Below are 25095 nucleotides of genomic sequence, written 5' to 3'. Positions count from 1 at the left end.
ATCAGTATCAACTGGTGAGTATGTACCTCCACACACCCCTAGTGATGCCACTGATTCTGGGAGTTGTAGCTGAAAGTAATTTTTCCAAACCCTGTCTATAAGCTTGCCTGCTATTCCATCAACTCTCTGAACTTTGCATCTATCTGATGAATAAGTACAATATTTTTGGTGGTTTTTTTGGGCTATGTGGCCATGTTCTAGAAGAGTTTATTCCTGATGTTTCACCAGCATCTGTGGCTGGCATCTTCAGATGAAACGTCAGGAAGAAACTCTTCTAGAACATGTGCACATAGCCTGAAAAAACCCACTAAAAACTAAGAATGCCGGCCATGAAAGCCTTCAACTTCACAAATAAGTACATTGTTTCCCTGGAAGGTTTGCAAGATGAGATTGTTCCTTTCTGAACCTTAACCTTATGAATATGTGAAGAAATAGTGGGCCTGACAAGCTAGAATGAAAGAAAAAAAGCAGACCTAAGGCCTCCTGGTGATCGCATCATAGCTGAATGGTGATTTGGTTGGTTTTGCTACTCTTTATTATAAGATTTTACAGAGTCAGCATGGCATAGTGGTTCAAATGCTGGACTCACACTGTGGGAGACCAGGCTTCAAAGCCCTACTTAGCCATGAAAACCTACGAGGTGATCTTGGGCCAATCATACTCTCTCAGCCTAATAGGGAGTCAATGCCAAACCTCCTCTGAATAAATCTTGCCAACAAAGCTCTATGACAGCATTTCCATAAACTGGAATTGACTTGAAGGCACATAACAAATTTTATGGTTTTACAGATAGTATTTTGATACTATATTTTCATTGGATTCCTGGGATGGTTCCAGATTTTGAAGTATCCATGGTTAAAGTTTCTGTGATGCCCCAAGGGGTTCGATTCTAATGGGATCTACCAGGAAAGAGGGCAAAGAAAGCAGTGACGGTATAGGTGGCACCAAGGGGGAGACATTATTTTAGATACCTTGAGTATCTAAGTAATGAGTAATGAGTGACACCCCAAAGCGACAATATGTCAAGGATACTCAATTTAAACAGATGACCCTTTTGCTTTGGAGCTATTCACTTTTCTTTTCATCTTCAAACAACAGCACTGAACAAAAAGCATTTCTTTTTTTTTTAATTTTTATTATTAAAAAAGAACATATTCACATATAAAAGAGAAAGAAAAAAAACATTAGAAAGCAAAAACACAAACAAATAATAACATATAACATATTCACAACCATTTACACCAGTTTACAATACAAATTCATACAAATCCTCATTACTTTTGTTTTCTCATATCTTCCTCATTCTACCTATCAAACCATCTATTTCTTGCTTCTTCATATAGCCTATCTCTCATCTTTCTCATTCAATAATATTCTCTTCCCTATCCTCTCTATCCTCTCCATCTCTATCTCCTCCATTGTATCCGACTTCCTCTCCTCTCCCCTTCCCAATAACTACTTACTCACACCTTCTACACTTACTTCTACACTTACTAACAAAAAGCATTTCTAAAGGGATCAACATAGTCCAATGCAGCTGCCTGCATATCTGAGCCAGATAGCCCTCCCCTCACCCTGCTTTGTGCCAAGAAGAGCTTTGAATGGCTACAGTAAACAAGGGAGCAATCTATTTAATCCCTTTCTAGTGTCCCTGATGTATTGTTACTCCAAAGGGAGACTATATGGAGGATACTAGGAAAAGGATTAAAATGATGGTTCCATTTATCTCTTACTGCGGCTGCCCAGCATTTCTTCCACCCTCATGTTGAAATAACAGATCTAGCTCAGTGGCTAGACAGATGTCAGGAGGCTATGCATGGGTCTCTGTAGTCTAGGATTTGCTTGACTGTGTTGTGTGCCTGATGAATTTGTTTTTCTTCTTTCTGGAATCATTGCAGACAAACTAACTGTCTCCCATATCAGTAGTATCCTATGGAAGGCTTTATCTACAACTTATTATAGAAGTCTACATTGATTTCTTCCCAATAGTAATTGAAGCAATTGCTACTTATAAAGGAATTGCATTATACTTTGAAACTTGTTCAGAAGTTGATCAAAAATACCTTGGAACAGTATAGTCAATTGCTATGACTCCTCTAGTTTGAATCTATACACAGCGTTCACTGAACCTATCCTGCAGTTCAGTCCACTGTATTTTCTGTTCCCTAGGTAACATTAAAATTTATTCCAGTTGTCTTTTCATTTCCTGTGAGTATAAAATGTATGGTTTCTAAGTTTGCAGGTATTTCTGATTCTGGGGGAAATGTGCTTCTGTAATGCTGTTTTTCATTATTAACCTTTGCAGTGTGTTGACAATATACGGTGCAATGGTTTAATGACCATAGTATTTGAAGAAAACTCCAAAGTCACTGTGCCACATATGATCAAGTAAGTGTGACAAAGTTTTGATGTAGGCATAATGTAGACTCAGACTTGTTGTGTTTTTATTCAGATACAAAATTAGGGGATGAAGTCAGGTTTTCCTTTTCCTTTTATAGGATACTCTGTTTCATAGAGAAAATGACATGTTATTTTTGTGTCTGCATTGATTTTTCTCCAAGTTTTATATACTGCAATGGCTACTGATTTTCTTTTCTAAAACATTATAGCAAACTATGTATTCAATGAACATACTGTTTAATATATACTTTTCTAAGATTTCTCAGACATCTCAAAATTGATGTTATTGTGATAGAGCAAGGTGGGGGAAGTGTGCCATCACAAGCCCCTACAATATTGCCCAAGTCCACAGATCTCCCCCAAATTTCAAAAACATTACATCATGTAAGATGGAAAAATAGGTTAGCGTGGCCCATGAGTGTGCAGGGATGAAAACTGGCCCCCACTTCCAACAGATGCCTACTTGTGGAGATGCACTAGAAACAAAGAAAATAAAAAAGAGAGATGTAGTTTTGAGTGTGCATCTGTACATTATTAAATATCATTCAACATGTTTTGAGAATCAGTATCCCTTTGTTGGGGACAAACTGATAAACCTATGTGAGCTGGCATAGGAAACCTTTTAGGAAACCTGCTTCCCTACATAGCTGGAGTACTCAGGAAAAAGTTGGGAATGACTGATTTCCAAATGGCACACATATGGCACTAGTGGAGAAACAGGAAAGTGATGGGCCACATTAATCCTTATTACAAAGACCCTGGTGGTTTGAGGAATGTTACAAAAACATTTTTGGTTCCCCTAAAGCAGGGGTAGGCAACCTTTTTGAGCCGGGGGCCGGGTTGCTGTCCCTCAAACAACTGGGGGCCGAAGCCAAAAAATAAATAATTAAATAATTTGTTTTAAAAATTAAATATATAAATAAACCAGGACAAATGTAGGACAAAATTTTCAAATGGAAGACACTTTTTTAAAAAAAATGGAGGACACATGAAAAAATTTGCTGATTTTTAAAAAAATGTTAATATAAATGCATGTTTTTGAGGCTTCTATAGACAATTGCCCCCCAAAGGTCCCGGCGGCAATCGGCGGCAGGACCGGGCTGGGGCCGGTCCCAAGGCCTCGCTGGGCCACATCCGGCCCGCGGGCCGCAGGTTGCCTACCCCTGCCCTAAAGCAGTGCTTCTCAAATAGTGGGGAGGGCCCCCCAGGGGGGGCGCGAGGCTCTGTTATGCAGAGGTGTACTTATAACAATTTTATAGACAAATGATACCATTTACAGTTGCGCGGGGGCGCGAAATGTTTTCTTCTTCCTAGGGGGGCATGACAGAAAATAATTGAGAAGCACTGCCCTAAAGAAACCTATGGGGCTCTTCTCCATTTATCAGAGAGATGATTACTTTCATTGTATAGCCATTGCCTCCCTAAGAATATAATCAAGATTGCTCTTCATATAGTTGCAGTAATATCTGAAAGAATGTTCACAGTTTTTAAGAACAAAATGTCTCTTTTAAAGCAATACTTAATAAGTCTTTTAAAATAATTTATTATGTAGATCTGATACTCGTCTTCACAAAGATGACACTGACATCTGCTTCAGCAAAACATTAAATTCCTGCAAAGTGCCCCAGATTCGTTATGCAAGCGTAGAACGCCTTTTGGAAAGATTAACAGACTTGCGATTTCTCAGTATTGATTTCCTTAACACTTTCCTACATACTTATCGCATATTTACTACTGCAGCAGTTGTACTGGAGAAACTGTCAGATATTTACAAACGGCCTTTCACTTCAATCCCTGTTAGGTGAGTCCATTTCTATTCTTGCTTTTCTAATGAGATCAACTGTCATCATCTGGAACCTGCACTGGACAACAATTTTACTTACAATGGATAGTATTCTTTGCTATGGTATCATCAACTGGTTTACACTAAGAATTATCATAAATCTAAGATAACATCTTAAAACAATTCTTCAAAACAGTGTTTAAAAAGTCAGTACAATCTAACTAAACTAGCTGATCATTTTCATATACTTAAAATTGTGTATGTTTATTACAGTGAAACATGTTTAATCTTAGTATATCTTTGTTTTTGTGAGATATGTACCCTGTTTTATGATTATTTAAATCTTGGTGTTATTGAAAAAATGTTGTATTTCAATATGGATATTTTTTGCAAAGTGAGGTGCTTTAACCTTGTTTTTACCATGGAAAGGCAGCATATCTAGAGAATAATGATGATAGGTAATGAAATACCAAACCATTAGAAGACTGGGTAGGATGAAAATGCCTTAACAGAGTCCCAAAGGATGACAGTGAAGCTGGCCTGGTGTTCTGGGAGAGGGAATAGTACAGTACATGTGTAACCAGAGTAACTGATGTTAATCTTAGTTGGATATGATGCATGAATTTATTCATTCATTGATTTACTGTATATGCCACCCAACTGCCAAAGTTCTTTATGGGCACAAAACTCCAAAACAACCAATAAAATAATAAAGCAAACAATAATAACAGCCAATTTCAGGGTTAGGATTTTTAAAAAGCAGCAATGGAACTAATAATAAAAGCAACAAATTAAAGTTGAAATGCCTGCTAGAGGAGCAAAGTCTTAGCCTGGCTTCTCAATTTCTGACTTATAGCGGCCTTAAGAACCAGCCTATCATGGGGTTCTCTTGGCAAGATTTGTTAAGAGGTTTGCGATTGCCTTCCCCTGAGGCTGAGAGCATGTGATTTGTCCAAGATCACCCAGTGGGTTTCATGGGCAAGTGCGGAATCAAATCCTATAAAATATCTGTTATTTTGCAAGTACTCACAACAGGTACATATTGTGAAAATATGTTTCTAGGACTAGTTAGGTGGAAAGAGAAAGGTTATTGTACAAGTCACTGTGTTATTTGTACTGGTCCTCAATTATTCAACCCTCTTTTGCCACTAACTTAATGCTATTGCAGAAATGTTCCTGGTAGCATTTGGGCATAAACATTCAGAAATGTTTTGCTAAAGCAGTACAGATCAGACATTTCATGCCAAATCATAACATAAATGATAGTTTTTTTGGACCTTGACCCTTTCATTTTCCAATCTGTAATGAATCATGTACTGTATTCGTTTTATAAAGTCTCTTATGTGTAGCTCTTACCATTAGCTCTTTCATGAACTTTTCAACATTATTTATATACTTTTTGTTTTTGTTTTTCCAGATCTTTGGAATTATTTTTTGCTACTAATCAAAACAATAGAGGAGATCATTTGGTTGATGCGAAATCACCACACCTTTGTCGCAAATTCTCTTCTCCTCCACCTCTCTCACTCTCTAGGACTTCCTCACCTGTCAGAACCAGAAAGTTGTCATTAAGTTCTCCACTAAATTCAAGAATAGGGGCTTTAGATCTATCTACTTCCTCTCTTGCTAGCAGTCCTACCTCAACATACAGCCCTGCTACATCACCACCACCCACACTGTCTAAAGTACCCCTGGACCTGAGCAAAGGCCCTTCATCTCCAGAACAAAATCCTGGTTTTGCAGATGACAACTCAGAGAATCCACGCATTGAGCTTTGCAACAAACTCAGAAGAAGCCTTCGAAGAGGTATTTTTGATATATGCATCTTTTGTGCTGTGTAGCATACTGGCAATTCATGGCCATGCTGAGATATTGCTGTCAGAAAGGGGTATGGGTTGACCCAAAGGAGGTAGGCATGCTTGTGTTTTATGTGAGCAATACCCATTGGACCAGTTTACCACCTATAATCATCTAATGCTTGCAAGTATAAAGAGGAAATAGATAGTGGGGTGAATGATTAACTGTTAACTGTTATGGATGTGTTTGTGTTTTCTTTCTTTCTTTCTTTCTTGCACAAATTCGAACTATTTGCCTAAGTGATGTGACTACATACACTTTAGTGGCATACACTTAATTAGGAGCAGACATGTAGTGTAGTCCTTAAGATATAAGGTTTAGGTCCTCCTGCAGATCTCTGTATGAGATATACTTTATCTCCACAATTTAAGCAATAAAGCTGAGAAATTATTTTGATAGTTGTGTCTTTTTCTTAGCTGTGTGTTTTCCATTGTTAAATACAGTATACAACTTCCTGTCTGGAAATTACAACTAATTAAAACTGGTGTTAGTCTCATTATCTATATAGTTTTATTCTGGTAGTCACTCTTTTAATTTCTGTGAGAAACCTGACAAATTCAATGAAAAGGATCACAGCCATGACTGAAGAAGAAACGATTATCCCTTTGAGAAAGAGCATCTTAAAAAATCCCTGATGAGACATTTAATAGTCTTACAAAAGGATTTGTTGCAATATATTGTTTAACAAGAGATCTTTTGAAAGTGAAATTAATGATAATGGCAAAGGTAATTAGCCAGTCATTAAGAAAACAACAAGCTCAAGAAATAGTGTCAATAAAAATATTGCTAGTGAGTAAGAGAAAAGGTTGAAATCTATGTAATAACTGGTAATATATTGCTACTAAGTTTTAACTGGCATGAAAATACCAATGAAATTGTTTTCAGAAAAAAAGATATAGCATATAGCAATTATGCATAGCTGCTATAGTTAGACTTTTAATGCTAGGTTGTATTATCTTATGGTAGTGAAATCAAGAATGTAGTCATTATCATAGATTCACTGGTGTTAGAAGAAATTTACATCACTTATTTAAGTGCAATGTGGTGTTTAGACACCGCACGCCACTGAAACACGGAAAAACCACTGTCACAGCAGCAAAGATGCCTTTTACCTGGTGCAAAAAGGAGGGTCTTTCTGCTGCTTCTTTTTGTGCTTGGAAAATGCTGGATCGGGGCTGCAGTGTGCGGTCCCGATCCAGCACTCAGAGGAGCAGCACTAGGCCACCCCTTTACCATCATCTGTTTTCGGGCAAAGATAACATTTTAATAGGACAGTTTTAGAGACAATTATTTATTTATTTGTTTGTTTAGCGCTGTAGATTTGCACAGCGCTGTACATAAAACAATAAATATGTAAGAGTAAGCCTGCCTATGGCGTACAATCTAAGAAATAATAGGATAATACATATAAAATACATAGCAATACAGGAAATGGTTCAATAAAACAGGCAACAACAAGAAAAAAATCAAATAGCAAATGATAATCACGCAATGCCTGGGAACGCTTCTCTGAACAGGATGGTCTTCAACTCCGTTTTGAAGCTGGTTAAGGAACTGATGGCCCTTGCTTGTGGGGGAAAGAAGGTTCCAGGAGTGAGGGGCAGCAAGTGAAAAGGGGCGAATCCGGGATGGGGCAGAGGAAATCCTGGGCTGGGACAGCAGACCTTGACTACCAGAACGGAGGGCCCTAGTGGGAAGGTGAGGAGAAAGAAGGTCTGATAAATAAGGAGGGGCCAGCCCATGGAGGATGTCCACAGCAGGAGCTTATACTGAATACGGAAATGGAGGGGGAGCCAGTGAAGGGATGCCAACAAAGGAGAGATATGGTCAGAGCGGTGGGCGGATGTGATAATGCGTGCAGCTGAATGCTGGACAGAGATTAAAGGACGGAGGTGAGAAAGAGGAAGCCCAGCCAGGAGGATGTTACAGAAATCAAGTCGTGATACCACTAGGGCATGGACCAGGATCTTGGCAGTAGAGGCGGAGAGATATGGTCAGATTTTGGCAATATTGTATAAAAAGAATCTACAAGCCTTGGGTGTGGTCTGGATCTGGGGGATACACGACAGAGAAGAATCAAAGATAAAACCAAGACTACGGGCTTGCTGGACTGGTTGAATAGAAATGTTGTCCACAGAGACAGAAAAGGAGTGTTGAAGGGTGGACTTAGGAGGAAAGACAAGAAGCTCTGTCTTGGACGTGTTGAGCTTCAATCGCCGATGGCACATCCACTGCGAGACAGCTGTGAGACAAGACGAGACTTGCTGTTCAAACCTTGGAGAAAGGTCAGGGATGGGAAGATACAACTGGGTGTCATTGGCATACAGATGGTAGGAAAAACCAAAAGAGCTAATGAGTTTACCTAAGGACAGTGTGTAGAGAGAAAACAGAAGGGGACCCAGAACAGAGCCCTGGGGAACTCCAACAGATAAGAGAACAAGAGAAAAAGTCTGACCGCCTGTGACTACTGCAAAAGATCTGTCTGACAAATAAGATCTAAACCAGTTGAGAACAGAGTCTGAGAACCCAAGGTCAGAAAGTATATCAACTAGAAAACAGTAATCAACAGTGTCAAAGGCTGCAGACAAATCAAGAAGGATGAAAACAGAGTAAAGGCCATTAGCCTTGGCTTGTAAAAGGTCATTGAAGATCTTAGTGAGAGCTGTCTCTGTAGAATGCCGTGGGCGGAAACCAGACTGAAAGGGATCGAGAATGGAGTTGGCTTCAAGAAACTCAAGACAGCGAGAATTAACAACCCGTTCCAAAACCTTAGAAAGAAAGGGAAGAAGAGAAATCGGACGATAGCTAGACAAAGAGGAGGGGTCAAGAGAAGTTTTTTTTCAGAATTGGGGAAATGAGAGCATGTTTGAAATCTGAAGGGAAGGAGCCTGTAGAGAGAGAGAGAGATTGAAGATATGGAGAAGCGAGGGCAGAAAAGAGGGAGCTATAGAAATTAGAAGACGAATAGGAATTGCATCAAGAGAGCAAGTTGCAGGTTTGGAAGAGTTCATCCAAAGAAGCAGGAGGAAACACAGAAAGTTTTTTAGGCGAGGGTGATAGAAGATTATGAACAGAAGAAGAATGGGTGGGACTATCTCAGAGCAAATGGTGGTAATCTTTGAGATGAAGTAATTAGCGAAGTCATTAGGAGAGAATGATGAAGAGAAAGGAGGAGAGGGAGGTTTAAGCAAAGTGTTGAAGGTGGAGAACAAACGGTGCGGGTGCCTCTCATTGGCGGAAATCAATTATTTGTAATAATTTTGTTTTGCCATAGACAGGGCGTGTGAGAAGAAAGAAAGAACAAGATCAGATTTAACAGATGCTGCTATTTTTATTTTAAGCAGTATGCAGACAACAGGGGCTGGTGGCTTCCATGTCATTTGGGAAATGAATCCACTGTGCTGAACATATTTTAGGGGTGAGGTTCATCACCTTGGATAGTTGCTTTGAAGCTCAGAGTAAGGCACAGAGCAGATTTCACCAGTCTACTGGCATGGATGCTACCAGTTCCCACTTTTGTTGCTGTCAGAGACATAGTGATTGTGTCAAATCCTTTCACAAGCAGATCCCATTCTCTTTTTACCTTTATTGCAAAAGCAGCACTTTTAACCAATAAAGTCTCGTGTGCTTTTTTTTAGTAGACAGATTTGTAATTCTAATTGCTTACTTGTTGTTTTTCTATCTTCAGCTTTGATCGTGTGACTTATATTTTGTTTAAACAGATGAAAGATATGTGAAGTCGAAGGCTTCCATGGCCGGCATCCATAGTTTTTTGTGGGTTTTTTGGGCTATGTGGCCATATTCTAGAAGAGTTTCTTCCTGATGTTTTGCCAGCATCTGTGGCTGGCATCTTCAGAGAATGCTTGCCTGGAAAGAGTGAGTATATATATATACTGTGTGAGCCTGGGATTGCAGGAGTGACCGGGCTCTACAGGCTAATGGTTATTCTAGCTCAGACATCAGAAGGGCTGCCAGGCCCAGGAAAACCCAGAGAAGACAAGCAGCCACCCAAAGGGAAGGTATTTTTACCATACATCAAAGGAGTCACAGACAGAATAGGCAAAGTGGGGAGGAAGCACAACCTTCAAATGGTTTACAAACTGACGAAGAAAATCCAGCAAATGCTTCGCTCAGCCAAGGACCAGAGAGACCCTCTCACAGCCGCAGGAGTTTACCGCATACCATGCAACTGCGGACAAGTCTACATAGGGACCACCAAATGCAGTGTGCAAACAAGAACCAAGAAACACAAGAGACACTGCAGACTGGGCCAGCCAGAAAAATCAGCAGTAGCAGAACATGCCACAAACCATCCTGGGCATAAAATACTGTTTGAAAACACTGAAATTCTGGACCATGCCAACCACTACCATGTCAGGATGCACAGGGAAGCCATTGAAATCCACAAACATCTGGATAATTTCAACCGGAAAGAAGAAACCCTTAAAGTGAACAAAATTTGGCTACCAGTCCTGAGGAATAGCAAAATAAGGACTCAGCAAATGCAAATGGGAAACCATTCAGAGTCAGGGGCTTTCCCAGCAGATAATGATCACCAATTAGCAGACACTAATCTTCTTTTGCATTAGCCTCCCAGCCTCAGGTCGGCCATCAGCACAGAACATACACATGCAAATCACTCCTGCATTCCCAGGCTCACACAGTATATATACACCCAACTTTTTCCAGATAAGCATTCTCTGAAGATGCCGGCGAAACATCAGGAAGAAACTCTTCTAGAACATGACCACATTGCCCGAAAAACCCACAAAAAAGATGAAAGATAATGTGATTGCTACCTTCACAATTGATAGTCCACCCCATGTTATTTTAAAATTATGTTTCCAATTTTCAAAAATAATTTAAAAACTGTCGTGATTATGTTCTGGAGTACTGTTAAGTAATCCAATATTTTTTCAACCATGATAAATTTATATAAGCAGCTGTAGCAGGATAATCTTAATTATATATCAAATTTCCATGAACAGTCATTTCAAACCTTTATTGACAAAATCAAGTGTCAGTATGGTAAACATGAGGATATTTGATGTGCATACATTGTCCCATAAAAATGGGTTTGTTATGTTTATTTATGAAGACTGTGGAAGTGGAACCATCTTATTTTATGCATAGTATGATCAACACTAAAGATAACAGGAAAGATTTAATTTGTATTGAAAGACCTGTTGTATCTGGCCAATAGTATAAAAAATTTCCTTGATCCATGATGTGAAAACTGATGTTAGAACTGGGACTTGTTGAAGCTATGTGATAAAGTTTGATCTTCATTTGTTTTAGGGGACTACCAATGCTTTCTTAGGAAACTGAATACATTACTGTATTTTGTTGTAAAGAGATAGTTTTAGTCTTTTAAAGATGCATCTGTTTGGTACAGAATCTGCACACTGAAAGAGAAACTTTCAAAGTCAGAGTTTAGGAGTTAAAGATACATGAAGCATCTTGCAGTTGCATCATGAATTTTCAGACCATTTGATATTTTGATATTAAAATGCATACTCTTTAAAGCAGCGGTCTTGGAGTCTGTATCAGTGGACCGTACAATCCCAGAAAGTGCCTCAACTGTGGATACTCCTGAGCTCTCCCCGTGCAGATCTCCTTCAACTCCAAGACATTTGCGTTATCGGCAATCAGGGGGTAAGATTTTTTAAAAAAGGTTTAAAGCAGTACACATTCTATGAGTGTAAGCGGCTTCAGTATGACTTAGGGATCTGATTTGATCCTGGATTGCAGTCATTGTCTTGAATTAGAAACAGATTTAGGGTGTTTAAAAAATATCTTGTAATATTAACCCTTTAAGTAATTTCTTTATTTTATATTTCTGTTCATCACAGAGAATATAAAAAAAGGAAAATGTGACTAACACCATTCCAGATTATAAGCATATGAGCAATAATAGAAAAGCATATTTGCATTAAGGTGTGATGAAATGTTCTGCAATATTTTGAACAAGATGTACATTTGTTCAAGAAAAATATTGACTTGAGTCTTGCTACTGACAGATTTGCATGCACCAAGTTGAAGGCACATATTGGGTACTGTGTAAGCAATATGAGCTGTAATATCTATTATTGTTAGTGGGGGGGGTGGGGGAGGAGAGAATCCATTTGCTCCCTCATGCGTGGAACAGAAAATCTACAGATGGTATCCCAATTACCCATTACAGGATGTGAACAAACTGTTTAACTAGGAACTGAAATTCTTTTGGTAGAACTCCAACATATCCTCTGCTCCATCACAAGATGCTTTAAAAATGCAAGATACTAGCAACTTGATCCTGAATACTTTGGCTGTGATAAAAGAGCTTACACCTTCCTGCATCTTTTAGTAACATCCAAACCAGAATGTTCATATCTCTCCTGCAATCAGATTTTTGAGAAACTGTAGAACCATAGCAGGAGCTATAAAACAGAAGTGTGACTCTTTAAGATTTCTAGTTCCTCCTCCACCCCTAATTCTCAGTCATCCATTTTCATTTAAAAATAATCATCACTTGGGAAAATAACACTTTGTATTGGGTTTATCTGTGCAATCCTATTCATATTCAAAGTTTCTTGAATATGTATATAGGCATAGCTCACTAATACAGTGAGTTAAATTCATGATCGCCGAAGTAAAGCTATGCATATAAAAGATTAAAAACATATTTACAGACTGAGCACGGGAAACAAAATGGTGCTAACTGACTTGCTCAGTTCAGCTTGGAGTCAGCTGATATACATATCACTGCCAAAATCTCCTTAAGAGCAAGACAGTTACTGAAAATGAGAATAAACATGACTGTACTGTAGTTTAAAAGCTCTGTATTACTGAAGCATTCTAAAATGAAGCACCTAAAAGCAAGTTGTGCCTGTATATGAGATAAAATACAGGTTATACTTGATATAGGGGATATGTTTGGAACTAGCTGATGCAGGTGCTTTATTTACCTACTATTGCCCAGTGCACAAATGATTGAAAACACATAGATGTCAAAAGGGTGTTCTTTTTTTATCAAGGAAGAAGGGTTTGGAAAGACTCTCTAAAGAATGAGCAACATTTAATTAATGAAAAGAGGGTTCCAGAGCTAAAATATATATTTCTTATTAAGTTGATAATATATATATTTTTTGAAAATCAGTTTGTTACAATTACAATTATTTTCTTTACAATATGTTCACATCAAGAAAGTATGCATATAATTGTTGTTAATTACTCTCGAGCTGACTCCTGCAAATGAGATATTTCCAAGATCCCCTATCCTCCACTGCTCTGCTTAGGTCCAGCAAATTCATGTCTGTACCCTCCCTGATTGAGTCTATCCATCTGGTGTGTGGTCTTCCTCTCTTTCTAATATCCGCTGCCTTTCCTAGCATAATTGTCTTTTCTAATGACTCATGCCCCCTCATTGTGTGGCCAAAGTACGACACCCTCAATTTGATCATCTTGGTTTCCAAGCAGATATCAGACTTGATCTGTTCCAGGACCCATTTGTTTGTCTTTTTGGCTGTTCACAGTATACTCAGCACTCTCCTCTAGCACCACATCTCAAATAAATTGATGTTCTTCCTATCAGCTTTCTTTACTGTCCAGCTCTCGCATCCTTACATACAATGGGAAATGGCTTGGATAATTCTAACTTTTGTCCTCACATGTATCTTTACTCTTTAGGATCTTTTCTAGTTCTTTCATAGCTGGCTTTACCATTCCTAGTCTTCTTATTTCTTGACTGAATGCACTATTCTGATTAATATTTGCTCCCAGGTACGGGAACTCTTTATTTCGATTTTTTAACTGTCTAGGTTGAATTTCTGTATTTCTGCTGTGGTTATTATACACACATCCCCATATATACGTACATAGACACACACATGTGTGCATGCCTTAAACAATATATTTTCAATGTGTATGCAAACACAGTTGCTTATAATTTATTTATTTATTTTTCTTTGTAGTACAGGCGACTGACAACAGCCATTATTCCGTTTCTCCTGCCTCTGCCTTTGCTATTGCTACAGCTGCAGCTGGACATGGAAGTCCACCAGGTGAGTCTTTCAGTGTTGGGAGGACAACATTTCTGAGTAATACATATATGTGCATGCAGGTGGTGTTTGCCTTCAAGTTGTTTCCAACTTATAGTGACCCTAAGGCAAATCTATCATGGGGTTTTCTTGACAAGTTTCTTCAGAGGGGGGTTGCCATTGCCATTCTTTGCAGCCGAGAGAGTGTTATTTGCCCAGGGACACCCAGTGGATTTCCATGTTGGACCACAAAGTGCGCTGTGACCTACAGGTGGGGTCCATTTGTGAAATTTGGCCCAGCAGTTGCCCACCTGTGATCTCAGTAATTACCTAAGGCTTCCTGCTTCCTAGTGATAGTGCTAGAATAGGTGACACATTTATGATGATTATCCTCAGTTTGCTTCTCAAAGAATTTACAGTTAGTCTACCCATGTCTGTACTCAGAAATAAGCCTGACTGAGTTCAGTGGAGCTTGCTCCTAAGCTAAGCAGGCATTAAGGTCTGTAACTTTAAAGTGGCAGGTTTACTAATAGTACACAGTTTTTATTATATGCCTACAATGGCCTTCTCTGCAGATCTGTAAGTGCATGGATGTTTGTAAGCCACCTTGAATCCTGTACAGGAAGAAAGGAGGGCTGTTACTTTGGAGACATTACATTTCCAGACAAAGAAACAGCCTGGAAAGAAAAACAAAAACATGGTTGTTAAAAGTGTAAATGCAGAGCTGTGCATTAAACATTGCATTTGGATTCCAAATAAATCAATAAATAAGGCTTTGCCCTTTCTTGAGAGAGCATCTATTGAGCAGAATTAGCTCTGCTTGGATAGTTGCATTAATAAAAGGTGGAAAGCGATTTTTTTCATTTCCATTCTCCCCTCCAGTCCCTTGGGGCCTCACTCCAAAGTCTGTTCCAGAGGATTGGAGGATTGGATTTGTGAAATAGTTGTTAGGACCCATACCAATAAGGAAACTGACATTTTTGTCAATTAATTATGCTGAGTTACAAACATCAATTGATCAGATTGTAAGAATTAACAGTGTGCATGCTGCTTCACAAGATTAATCATTTTCACTCATGTATATAGAGACCTATGTAAGTGAGGCTAAATTACGTTTGCATAGTGCAATTTCACACATTTGATCTCAGCTTCACTTACTCATTAGTCCTGGAGGTAACGGCCTGTAAATAAGTGCCATGGAACTTAAATAGGTTTACTTCTCAGCAGACATGTATGGAATTGAGGTTTTGGTCTCTTTAAATGAGACAAGTAATTGCTTGTTGTTCTTGTTAACTGCCATGGCAAACCTGTGAATGAGACATCTCCATGATCCCCTATTCTCTGTATTCAGGCAGGACTGTGAGCCTCTTGTCTAAGTGTAGCCATTTGGCATGCAGTCTTCCTCTCTTTCTACTGCCTTCTACCTTTCCTAGTATTATTATCTTTTCTAATGTGCTGTGCTTTTTTATGAAGTGGTCAAAGTATGACAGCCTCAATTTAGTCATCTTGGTTTCCAGGGAGAGTTCAGGCTTGATTTGTTCTAGGGCCCATTTGTTTGTCTTTTTTGGCTGTCCATAGCAATTGCTAATTAGTACTAATTAAAAATATTAGTCAGTTTGCTGCTATTGCAGTATTTTTGTTTGCTTGCTTTTTGTGGATTTGGCAGAAGCTTTGTAATTGGAGTAACATGGCAGGACAGAATTTGAACAAAATTACATGCATCAAAGTATGTTTTGAATAGAGTCAAATGGCTACAGTGCAGATGTACTAATCAGGCACTCTAATTTGGAGTATTGTGGGCAAGTATACTGAGAAAGTTATAAGGTTGAATTATAGAACTAAAACAAATGTGTTGCAATATGTTTGCTGAATTCCTTGTCTAAAGAGTCATTTGTTTTTTGTATTTTGCTTGATGACTGATAATTTCGATGATTACCTTTGACAAAGGTAATGAGGCACACCTGTTTTACACTAACTATGGGATTTATAAATCAATAAATGAATAAATCTGGGAGGTGAGGAATGCTAGCCATAGGTTCCATGCAGCTCCTAAAGCTATTTTTGGTCTTCTAAGAGTTCATTAAAAAACAAAGAAACCTTAAAATACCCCCTTGCCTTGCAAATTGCCATGTTTTTGGCTTTCTCCCACCCCCAGCCTGTTCTAGAAACAAAACATGCCTTTTAAATACAGATAGTAAATCCAGTGTTGACTTATTTCCTGGATCAAAGAAAGGTCTATCCTGAATTTAAAACAGACCCCCACATGGTAAAATTGGCCCCTTACAACTTAGAGGGCACTGTGGGGTATTTTGGTTTTGATGTTCATGGCTAGGGGGTGCCACGCAGTCTTTCTTCAACCCTTGGCAATTGTTACTCCTGAAAGTGAACTCTTGGAGCAGCCTGATGTGCAAGCCACAATACATTAAAAATAGTAAAACAACAAAGGCAATGATGGCATCTTTAAATCTAATAAGCTTTAATGAGTGAAAGACTATGTGATCATATGCATAAAACTGCATCTTTATAAGCATAGGCTCTGAGGGGGGAAATGAAGATATAAATATAAATGAATGGGTTTGAGAGGCAAGTGACTCTACACATGAATTGTATCTTATAGTTTCCCAGGCTGCATCACCAATGTCCACAAGTTCACCTGTACATAATGCTTTCTCTTTGAGATAGAACCTTCATTGCACAGGGTTCCAAGTTACATGGAAGCCTATATATGAAAGCCTCTATATGTTGGTTTATTCATGCAGAACACATAAATGTTGAAGAAGCCATGCAGCATTGAGGGGTATGCTCTACAGAATAGCTTCTTTTAAAAAACATAGAGCCTCCTTCATTAAGTTATGTGACAGGTATTACAGTAGGCTTTTATTTTATTTTTTGTAGATGTATGGTACATATCTGCAGACTTAGAATAACACTTTCTTCCTCCGATGAACTGAATTAATGTCCATGAAATCTTTTACCAGAATAAATATGGTTTGGCTCTTCTTTTTTGTAGTGCAGGAATTTATCCCTGTTCTTTTTGCCTCTAGTGCCTTTTTTGTTGTTGTTAAAGAAGTAATGCCCAGGAATTACATCTACTTCACTAATTGAAATTTTCCTGTAACATTTTTTTCCAAGGATGAAATGTATCTTGATTTCCACAATTAAGACTGCATTCACCTTTGATTTTGATTTTAGTTCTATTGTCTTTTGGAAATTATTGTTATTAGTTTTTAGTATGTGCAGTATTAATGTACAATCAAAATAATATACAATCAATGATATAGAAACAGAAGGAAGAAAAAGAGAAGAAGAAAAGAAAAAATAGAGATACAGTTAATGTATAGTGAGGCTCTGACCCCCCAATCCAGGCTGTAATGAATAAAAAAAAAAAAAAAGAGAGAGAGAGAGAGAGAGAGAGAGAGAAACAAATTATTATTCAACTACTAAATAATCCTACTAAAATTACAGTTAACAATAGTTGCAGATTATTATATCATTAGACTTCTTATTGCTTAAAAAAATCCACAAATGGTTTCAAATCATTCAAAAAAAAATCTTTAATTGGCTTATTCTTTAGAACCTCTCTTAATTTGGCCATTTGGGCTAACACAGCAACCTTAACAATGCATTAGCCATATTCAGAAAAATCAAGAACATGTCTATTCTAGAAAAGGATTCATGATACTCGGGGGGGGGGGGATATAGTCTCTGCCGAAAATATCTCCGTCTATTAGTCCAAAGTACTCCATATACTGTATATACTCATGTATAAGTCTAGAAATTTAAGTCAAAAATTGATCCCAAAAAAACAAGGTCCAATGTACATAGTGCACTTTACCTCTTATAAAAAAGGAACCATCCAATTGGTGAACCTTTAGTGTGAGCACAAACAGTTGTTGGCATCATTTTCCTTTCTTTCATCCTTTAAAGCCTTTGTTATATTCCCCTAGGTTTTACCCTCAATTTATGCACAGGTCATATCAAAATCCATAATTTTGGCCCCCAAACCAGTCCCCACCTTATATATGAAGTTGACTCATAGTTGAATATATAGAGTATTTTTAAAAATTTCTAGGTAGTCTCTCTTGATCTTCCTTAATACCTTTACTGGAACATTTATCTTTATAAAGATCAACAACCCCATTCCAATTGTCCATGCAAATCAGATTTTTAGGTCTGGTTCAGATACCTTTCTTATCAAATTTTAATGGAACATTGATTTCTCATTATTGGGGCCATAAATAACCATTAAGTGCATTGGCATTCCAGTTGATTTTCACAATTACACACAATTACACACATCTTCAAAAATCAATTTAGGTTGTAATGTTTGATTTATATAAAAGACAACTTCACTTCTTTTATTCTTGTTTGCAGACACAAACTCTAGGCCCATATTTCTAAGCAACATACATTTTGAACTCAGTTGATTTAGATTCCAGGAATTTTAAAATAACAATTTTAGTTGTTTTATTAAAAATCTTATTTTATTGTTCTCAGCAGTTTAGATATCTCCTTCAAGGGTCTCTTCCTTCAACATTTTGAACAAATCTCTCACTCTTTTCAAAGAATTTGTTGTCTATTTTTACCTGCATGAGTGGTGGATAATAGACCCTCTGTGACTATCCAGCAAAAGATTATATCTTTCCTTTCCCCTGAGCACCTCCACCACGAATTTATACTATCTGTGTTTTTTCAGCATTCTTTTGAGAATTTCTTTAAACATAATTATTTCATTTTAAGCCTTTTCTTAAAGTGTGATCTCACTATTTTATCTCTGATGTTTTTATATGTGAAGAATTATCACATCTTTTGGAAGCTTTTTCCTTTGTGCATAAATAGAGTTTTGCCTATATATTGCTTCTATCATTATATCAAATTCTTCATCAGAGCTTTTTATAAGATACACCAAAGCTTTTAAGACTGTCTGTTTCAAATCATTCAGGTCTTCTGGCATGGCTGTTGATTTAATTTGTGTTTCCTTGTATATTTAGCATCATTATTCTATCCTGTGCATTTTCCAAACCCTGCCATAAAATGTCCATTAATATAATCATAGAGTGATGGAGTTGGAAGAGACCACAAGGGCCATTCAGTCCAACCCCCTGCTATGCAGGAACTCACAATCAAAGCATCCCTGACAGATGGCCATTCAACCTCTGTTTAAAGACCTCCAAAGAGACTCCACCACTCTCTGAGGGAGTGTGTTCCACTGACAAACAGCTCTTACTGCCAGGGAATTCTAACTAATATTGAGGTGGAATCTATTTTCCTGTAACTTGCATTCATTGTTCTAGTTCCTATTCTCTGGAGCAGCAGAAAACAAGCTTGCTCCATCCTCAATATGACACCCCTTCAAACACTTACACAGTGTGCCCTCCCCTTACGCGGGGATCCATTCCGTATCCCTCCGCATAAGGGAAATTCTGCGTGTGCTGGAGCCCCATTGGAAGTAATGGGCTTGTGTCCATGGCGCACGGCAGTGCACCACCACGCACCATGGCCGTATACCCCATTATTTCTTACGGGCACATGAGGGGCTATTCTGGCGCAGCTTTCAGTGTATGCTGAAAGCTGTATGGTACACCCACATAAAACACTGGCACGCTGTATAGGGCTATCATATCACCACTTAATTGTTTCTTCTCCAGGCTAAACATACCCAGTTCCCTTAATCTCTCAGCATAAGGCATGGTTTCCAGACCCTTCACCATTTTGGTCGCCCTTCTCTGGACATGTTCCAGCCTCTCAACATCCTTTTTGAACTGTGGTACCCTCGGTGTGTGGTGGAGTCTCCTTCTTTGGAGTTCTTTACGATGGCCATCTGTCAGGGGTGCTTTGATTATGAGTTCCTGAATGGCACAGGGTGCATGGATGGCCTTTGAGGTCTCTTCCAACTCTGTTATTCTATGATTTCCCCATCCCTGTTCAGCATGGGCCTTCCAAGGTCCTTCAATAATTTTGTAAATCTTTGTTTGGAGAGACTAGTTATGTCTAGCTAACCTTAATGAATCCTTGTGAATCCTCAGTTCTACAATGGGGAATTTGTAGTTTCCAGAGTGTGCATCTTTACCAGAGTCCTGAGCTGGGGGTTTATTTGGGAGACTGTGTTTCTGCCCTTGTGGAATCCTTCCATATCTTTATAGGCTTAAAGATAATGAAGCAAAGCTATGAGCAGCACTCAAATTATGCTACTAGTGGTCAGCTGTCTTGGCCAGAGTCTTTCTCCCCTAATGCCTTTGCATCTGAAATCTACATGTTTACTCCAAATACTGTATTTTATTGACTGTCTGAGGTGTCAGTAATAAATAGATAGTTAATTTATTTCAAACTCTCCTGGAATATTATACCAATGAACATTATGTTTTTTCCCTTGTAAGATGCACAAACTGTGGTAAATTTGAATAGCTTTCTATTTTTGTTCAAGAAGCAAGAGCTGTTTTGAATCTAGATAACTGTTGCTTAGCAATTATGTCAACTCTGTGAGCAAATGTTCTCCTTCAGACTGAGGCAAATCAGACTGTGCAGCTTTTATTAAGCAATAACCTTGCACTAAAAATTGTAATAATCACAGAAAGAGAAATATGCTCTCTTGATAATGCATACCTCTGGAGAGATTAGAGGTGATAGTAACTGATGATTCCTATGTCAGTGGGGCAATGAATCAGATGTTAAAGGTGCTGTCCAAGGTGCTGAGAACTACTCACCAAATCCAGCTCTTTCCAGTCAAAACTAATCTGGTTTTTAGCTGACATAAAAGTCACCAGCCATCACTAGGGAAGGATTGTAGCTCAATTGAAGATCACAGGGCTTACATTCAGAAATCCCAGGATCGAATGCCATCATATCTAGTTGACACCCAGACACCAGGTAATGGGAGCAAGCTGTGCCAGAGACCTTCAAATAGCATTTTCAATAACAGTAGGTAACTCTGGGTTAGATGATCCAGTGATCTGACTTAGTGCAAGGCATCCTTTATATTGAGTTTGGTAACTGCTAAGGTTTGTGAGGCCATATTGCTTTGCAGGGATATTTGGGCGGGCCGCCTTCACCCACTGTGCTTCCAACTGTATTTGAAAACTTTTGGGGAATTTTTTTGTTTGCCTTCTTGGGGTGCTTTACATGCAGGGCAGTCCTTTTTCTAATCAAGAAGCAAACTGGACATTAACTAGAAATTCTGACAGGATTTTCAGGAATAAGTGTAAACAATGGGGGGGGGATTCTGGGGTGTCCTGGGTGCCTCACAAACAGTCTGGGGCTGTGATGCAACCCATGGGCCACACTTCCTTCACCCTAATATATACTTTTTATCTTTGACTCTTCTCTGTCGTGTATCCCTCAGATCCAGAGCACAGCCAAGGCTTGTAGATTCTTCTTGTACAATATTGCCAAAATCCGACCATATCTCTCCGCCTCTACTGCCAAGATCCTGATCCATGCCCTAGTGATCTCACGACTGGATTACTGTAACGTCCTCCTGGCTGGGCTTCCTCTTTCTCACCTCCGTCCTTTAATCTCTGTCCAGCATTCAGCTGCACGCATTATCACTTCCACCCACCGCTCTGACCTCATCTCTCCTGTGTTGGCATCCCTTCACTGGCTCCCTCTCCCTTTCCGCATTCAGTATAAGCTCCTGCTGTCGACATTCAAAGCCCTCCATGGACTGGCCCCTCCTTACGTATCAGACCTTCTTTCTCCTCACCTTCCTGCTCGGGCCCTCCATTCTGGTAGTCAAGGGTTACTGTCTCAGCCCAGGATTTCCTCTGCCCCATCCCGGATTCGCCCCTTTTCACTTGCTGCCCCTCACTCCTGGAACCTTTTTCCCCCACAAGCAAGAGCCATCACTTCTTTAACTAGCTTCAAAACAGAGTTGAAAACCATCCTGTTCAGAGAAGCCTTCCCAGGCATTGCATAATTGTCGCTTACTATTTGATGTTCTTTTGGTGCCTGTTTATCAAACCATTTCCTGTATTGCTATGTATTGTATATGTATTATCCTACTTGAGAGTATGTATTTTCCCTGGAAAATGATTAACTATCCATTATGAAGCCAAGCCCTCCCTCCAGTCCAGCTGCCTTGGTCCAGTCCTTGGAGGTAGAGAGGAACTGCTGGACCTCTTACCCTTTCCCTCCACCACTCTCTTCTCCTTCTGTGTCATGTCTTTTTAGATTGTAAGCCCGAGGGCAGGGAACCGTCTAACTAAAAAGATTGTATGTACAGCGCTGTGTAAATTTACAGTGCTTCATAAATAAAGGTTAATAATAATAATAATAATATACAGATGTATAGATTTAAATAGGCACTTAAATCCTAATTTATACTAAAGATGGGCAGATGATGCAAAGAAGGCATCAGATTAACTTGGAAATGATTGAGGATCTTCAGCACAAACTGGAACATTTTACAGTATTTTCTCCTAACCAACACCAAGATTTTTAAAAAATTGCCCATACATTCTTCCTTTATGTATATGTTTGTACCTTCTTCCTCTGCGTATATAAAAAAAGTACAGTGCTCCCTTCCCTTATGTGGAGGATCCGTTCCGGACACCCCCCCCCCCCGGTGTAAGGGGAAAATAGTGTATTCTCACGCCCCATTGAAAACAATGGGGTGCGTGTATGTGGTGTGGTGCAGCACAGGTGCCATGGGTGCATGCACCATTCATTAGATTGTCCCACAGCTTCAACATATGCTGAAAGCTGCAGAAGTGAAGCCCTTGTATGGCGTGGGTTCACTGTAATGCCAAAACAGTTCAGAGTCAAATGAAGTTGTATCTGCTTATACTATGTCCACAGCCCAGTTGCATGGATAATCATATGAACACCTCTTTCATGCATGAAGGCTCTTCCTTGGGAAGCTTCCAGATAGACTTTTTAAGCATTGAGCATGGTTTATTACAGTAATTTTCATGCCATTTCTAGATGGTATCAACACTATTAATCAGCCAACACTTTCCCCTTTCTTTTGTCTATTTTTTTCTCTTTTAGTAAGGACAATAAGACTCTGGTTAGAAGGGTGACTCTTAAAAGATGAACATGTTCCATAATGATTTTTCCATGTAGGAGCTTTGATGCCAGCAGTGACACTCATTGCTCTGCTGATCCCTCCCTCCTTTCACTCTCCTGAACACGCTGGTTGTTGTAAGTGGGAAAAGTTTCAGGTGGCCAAGATAGCATTTATCTGAAAGCATGAGTGGAGGGAAAAGGCTAGTCCTTCCTCCATTATTCTCTTTATATGGAAAGAAAGAGGAGAGTGCCTTCTACATGTGGAGTGTCTCCACACCATCAAAATACCATGACTTTTCAAATGTTGTGGCTCTCAATAGTGCAAGCTTTGCTTTCCAGACTGTTGTTCTACGCATGAAAGAAGCAACAGAGGAGGAGAGTAGAGCTACTTTGCCCCTTCAGTTTGCATCCCCAGGTTATGAATGTGGGCAATCTATCTTTAAAAAAACAACTGGAATTCTGGAAGCTAGACATAATTGATTATAGATCAATGGAGGTTTGAGTCTTGTTCCTCATATATTGTGGTTAGACAATTTACTGTTTCCTGCCTGAAAATGAAATGGCAGCTTCAGAGGTATACAGTCAATTTATAATGGAAGCTTTTGTAACAGGGAGAATTCCAGGAATTATTTTCTGATGCCATGTCACAAGCTATTGGGGAAATAAGAGAAGCTTATTCCTGCATTTATCAGAACATAGATTAGGTTGTCAGAGCACAGCTGTGAACACAGTTAAGACCACATTGAATGCTTCACCCTACTGACTTCATTCCAGAGATAAGATAGTTCACATGCTCTTGCTGGGAAACAAATTAGTTTCTATTTCTTTCACCTTGTTCAGGCACTTTACCCATTTCTCTTCTTTTGATAGCAATTTCTAGAAGAGTTAGGTAAACTTACTAAAAAGCTACAAGTTGACAGACCACCTTGGGTTCTTGTTGCATAGCAAGAAATGTGCAAGCATCTTTAGCCATGTATCCATCTAACAGTGAGTGGGACATCCAGTAACTAGGAAGGCTGCTGCAAAGGTCCCTTGCTTGTTCTTTTTGTTTATATTTTGTATCCATAAGCCTTAATTGTACTGAATAAATGCTGTTGTCATATTTCACACAGAGTGGCCTAATTTCTTCCTAAGCACACTTCATTCTATTTTTTAGGTGACTTGAGGGGATCAAGCCTCTAGTTAAGACCCAAGCCACCTGATTTTCTGTGCTGTGTTGAGCCACGCTTCAGGATATAAACACTGAGAGATGGAACAGTCAGAAGAGATGGAAAAGTGCAAAATGTATCAGCAATATGACTCTTAGGGGTGAAACAGACTGCACCAAGGAGCGGCTTTTGGCTGCCTCTTTGCTCGCTGGGTTGGGGCCTAGGCAGCTGCACACAATGCCCCCAACATGGCCTTTTCCTGGTGCAAAAAGGAGCGGCAGAAAGCCGCTCCTTTTTGTGCTGAGGAAAGGGTGCCTTGGCTGTGGCAGTGGCATTTTTTCAGCTCAACGTGTGTAAATGGTGCGCCGCTGGAACACTGTGGATCCGCTGCATATGCAGTTGGCCATGCAGCTTCTTGGTGGACTGGGGCATGCTGCTATCTGAATGCCACACACCCCAGTCCACTGGGATGCCAGCTCTTTTTGACTGTCTGTTTCCTCCCAAAGTGTGAAAGGAAGAGCAGATATGTAAATTGAAATTCTGGAAAAGAATAGAAATTCTGAAATTCTGGAATAGAGAGATAGATAGATAGTTTGTAACACCTTGCCTGATGAAGAAGCCAGTGAAGCTTCGAAAGCTTCCAACATGTATATTGTGCATTTTGGTTGACCAATAAAGGCATCACTGTTCGGTGGACTTTTGATTGGATTTGCTAAATGGCCAACCCTGGATTATAGGATCATAGAATCATAGACTTGAAAGAGACCACAAGGGCCATCCAGCCCAACCTCCTGCCATGCAGGAACTCTCAATCAAAGCATCCCCAACAGATGGCCATCCAGCCTCTGCTTAAAGACCTCCAAGGAAGGAGACTCCACTACACTGC

The 25095-nt window shown here is 39.2% G+C and overlaps 1 protein-coding gene across 1 annotated transcript in view; it reads left to right on the top strand.

Annotated features, from left to right (window-relative positions):
* Window positions 1-25095, top strand: part of RASGRF2 (Ras protein specific guanine nucleotide releasing factor 2) — a 147548-nt gene that overhangs the window by 71347 nt on the left and 51106 nt on the right. The window contains exons 13-17 of the mRNA XM_042447812.1: window positions 2306-2388; window positions 3953-4201; window positions 5601-5989; window positions 11570-11695; window positions 13993-14082. Coding sequence (XP_042303746.1) covers window positions 2306-2388; window positions 3953-4201; window positions 5601-5989; window positions 11570-11695; window positions 13993-14082 — 937 coding nt within the window. The remainder of the gene's footprint in view (window positions 1-2305; window positions 2389-3952; window positions 4202-5600; window positions 5990-11569; window positions 11696-13992; window positions 14083-25095) is intronic.

This window comes from Sceloporus undulatus, chromosome 2 (assembly GCF_019175285.1).
Source record: "Sceloporus undulatus isolate JIND9_A2432 ecotype Alabama chromosome 2, SceUnd_v1.1, whole genome shotgun sequence".
Lineage (NCBI taxonomy): Eukaryota > Metazoa > Chordata > Lepidosauria > Squamata > Phrynosomatidae > Sceloporus > Sceloporus undulatus.
This window is presented reverse-complemented; position numbering and strand designations above follow the sequence as displayed.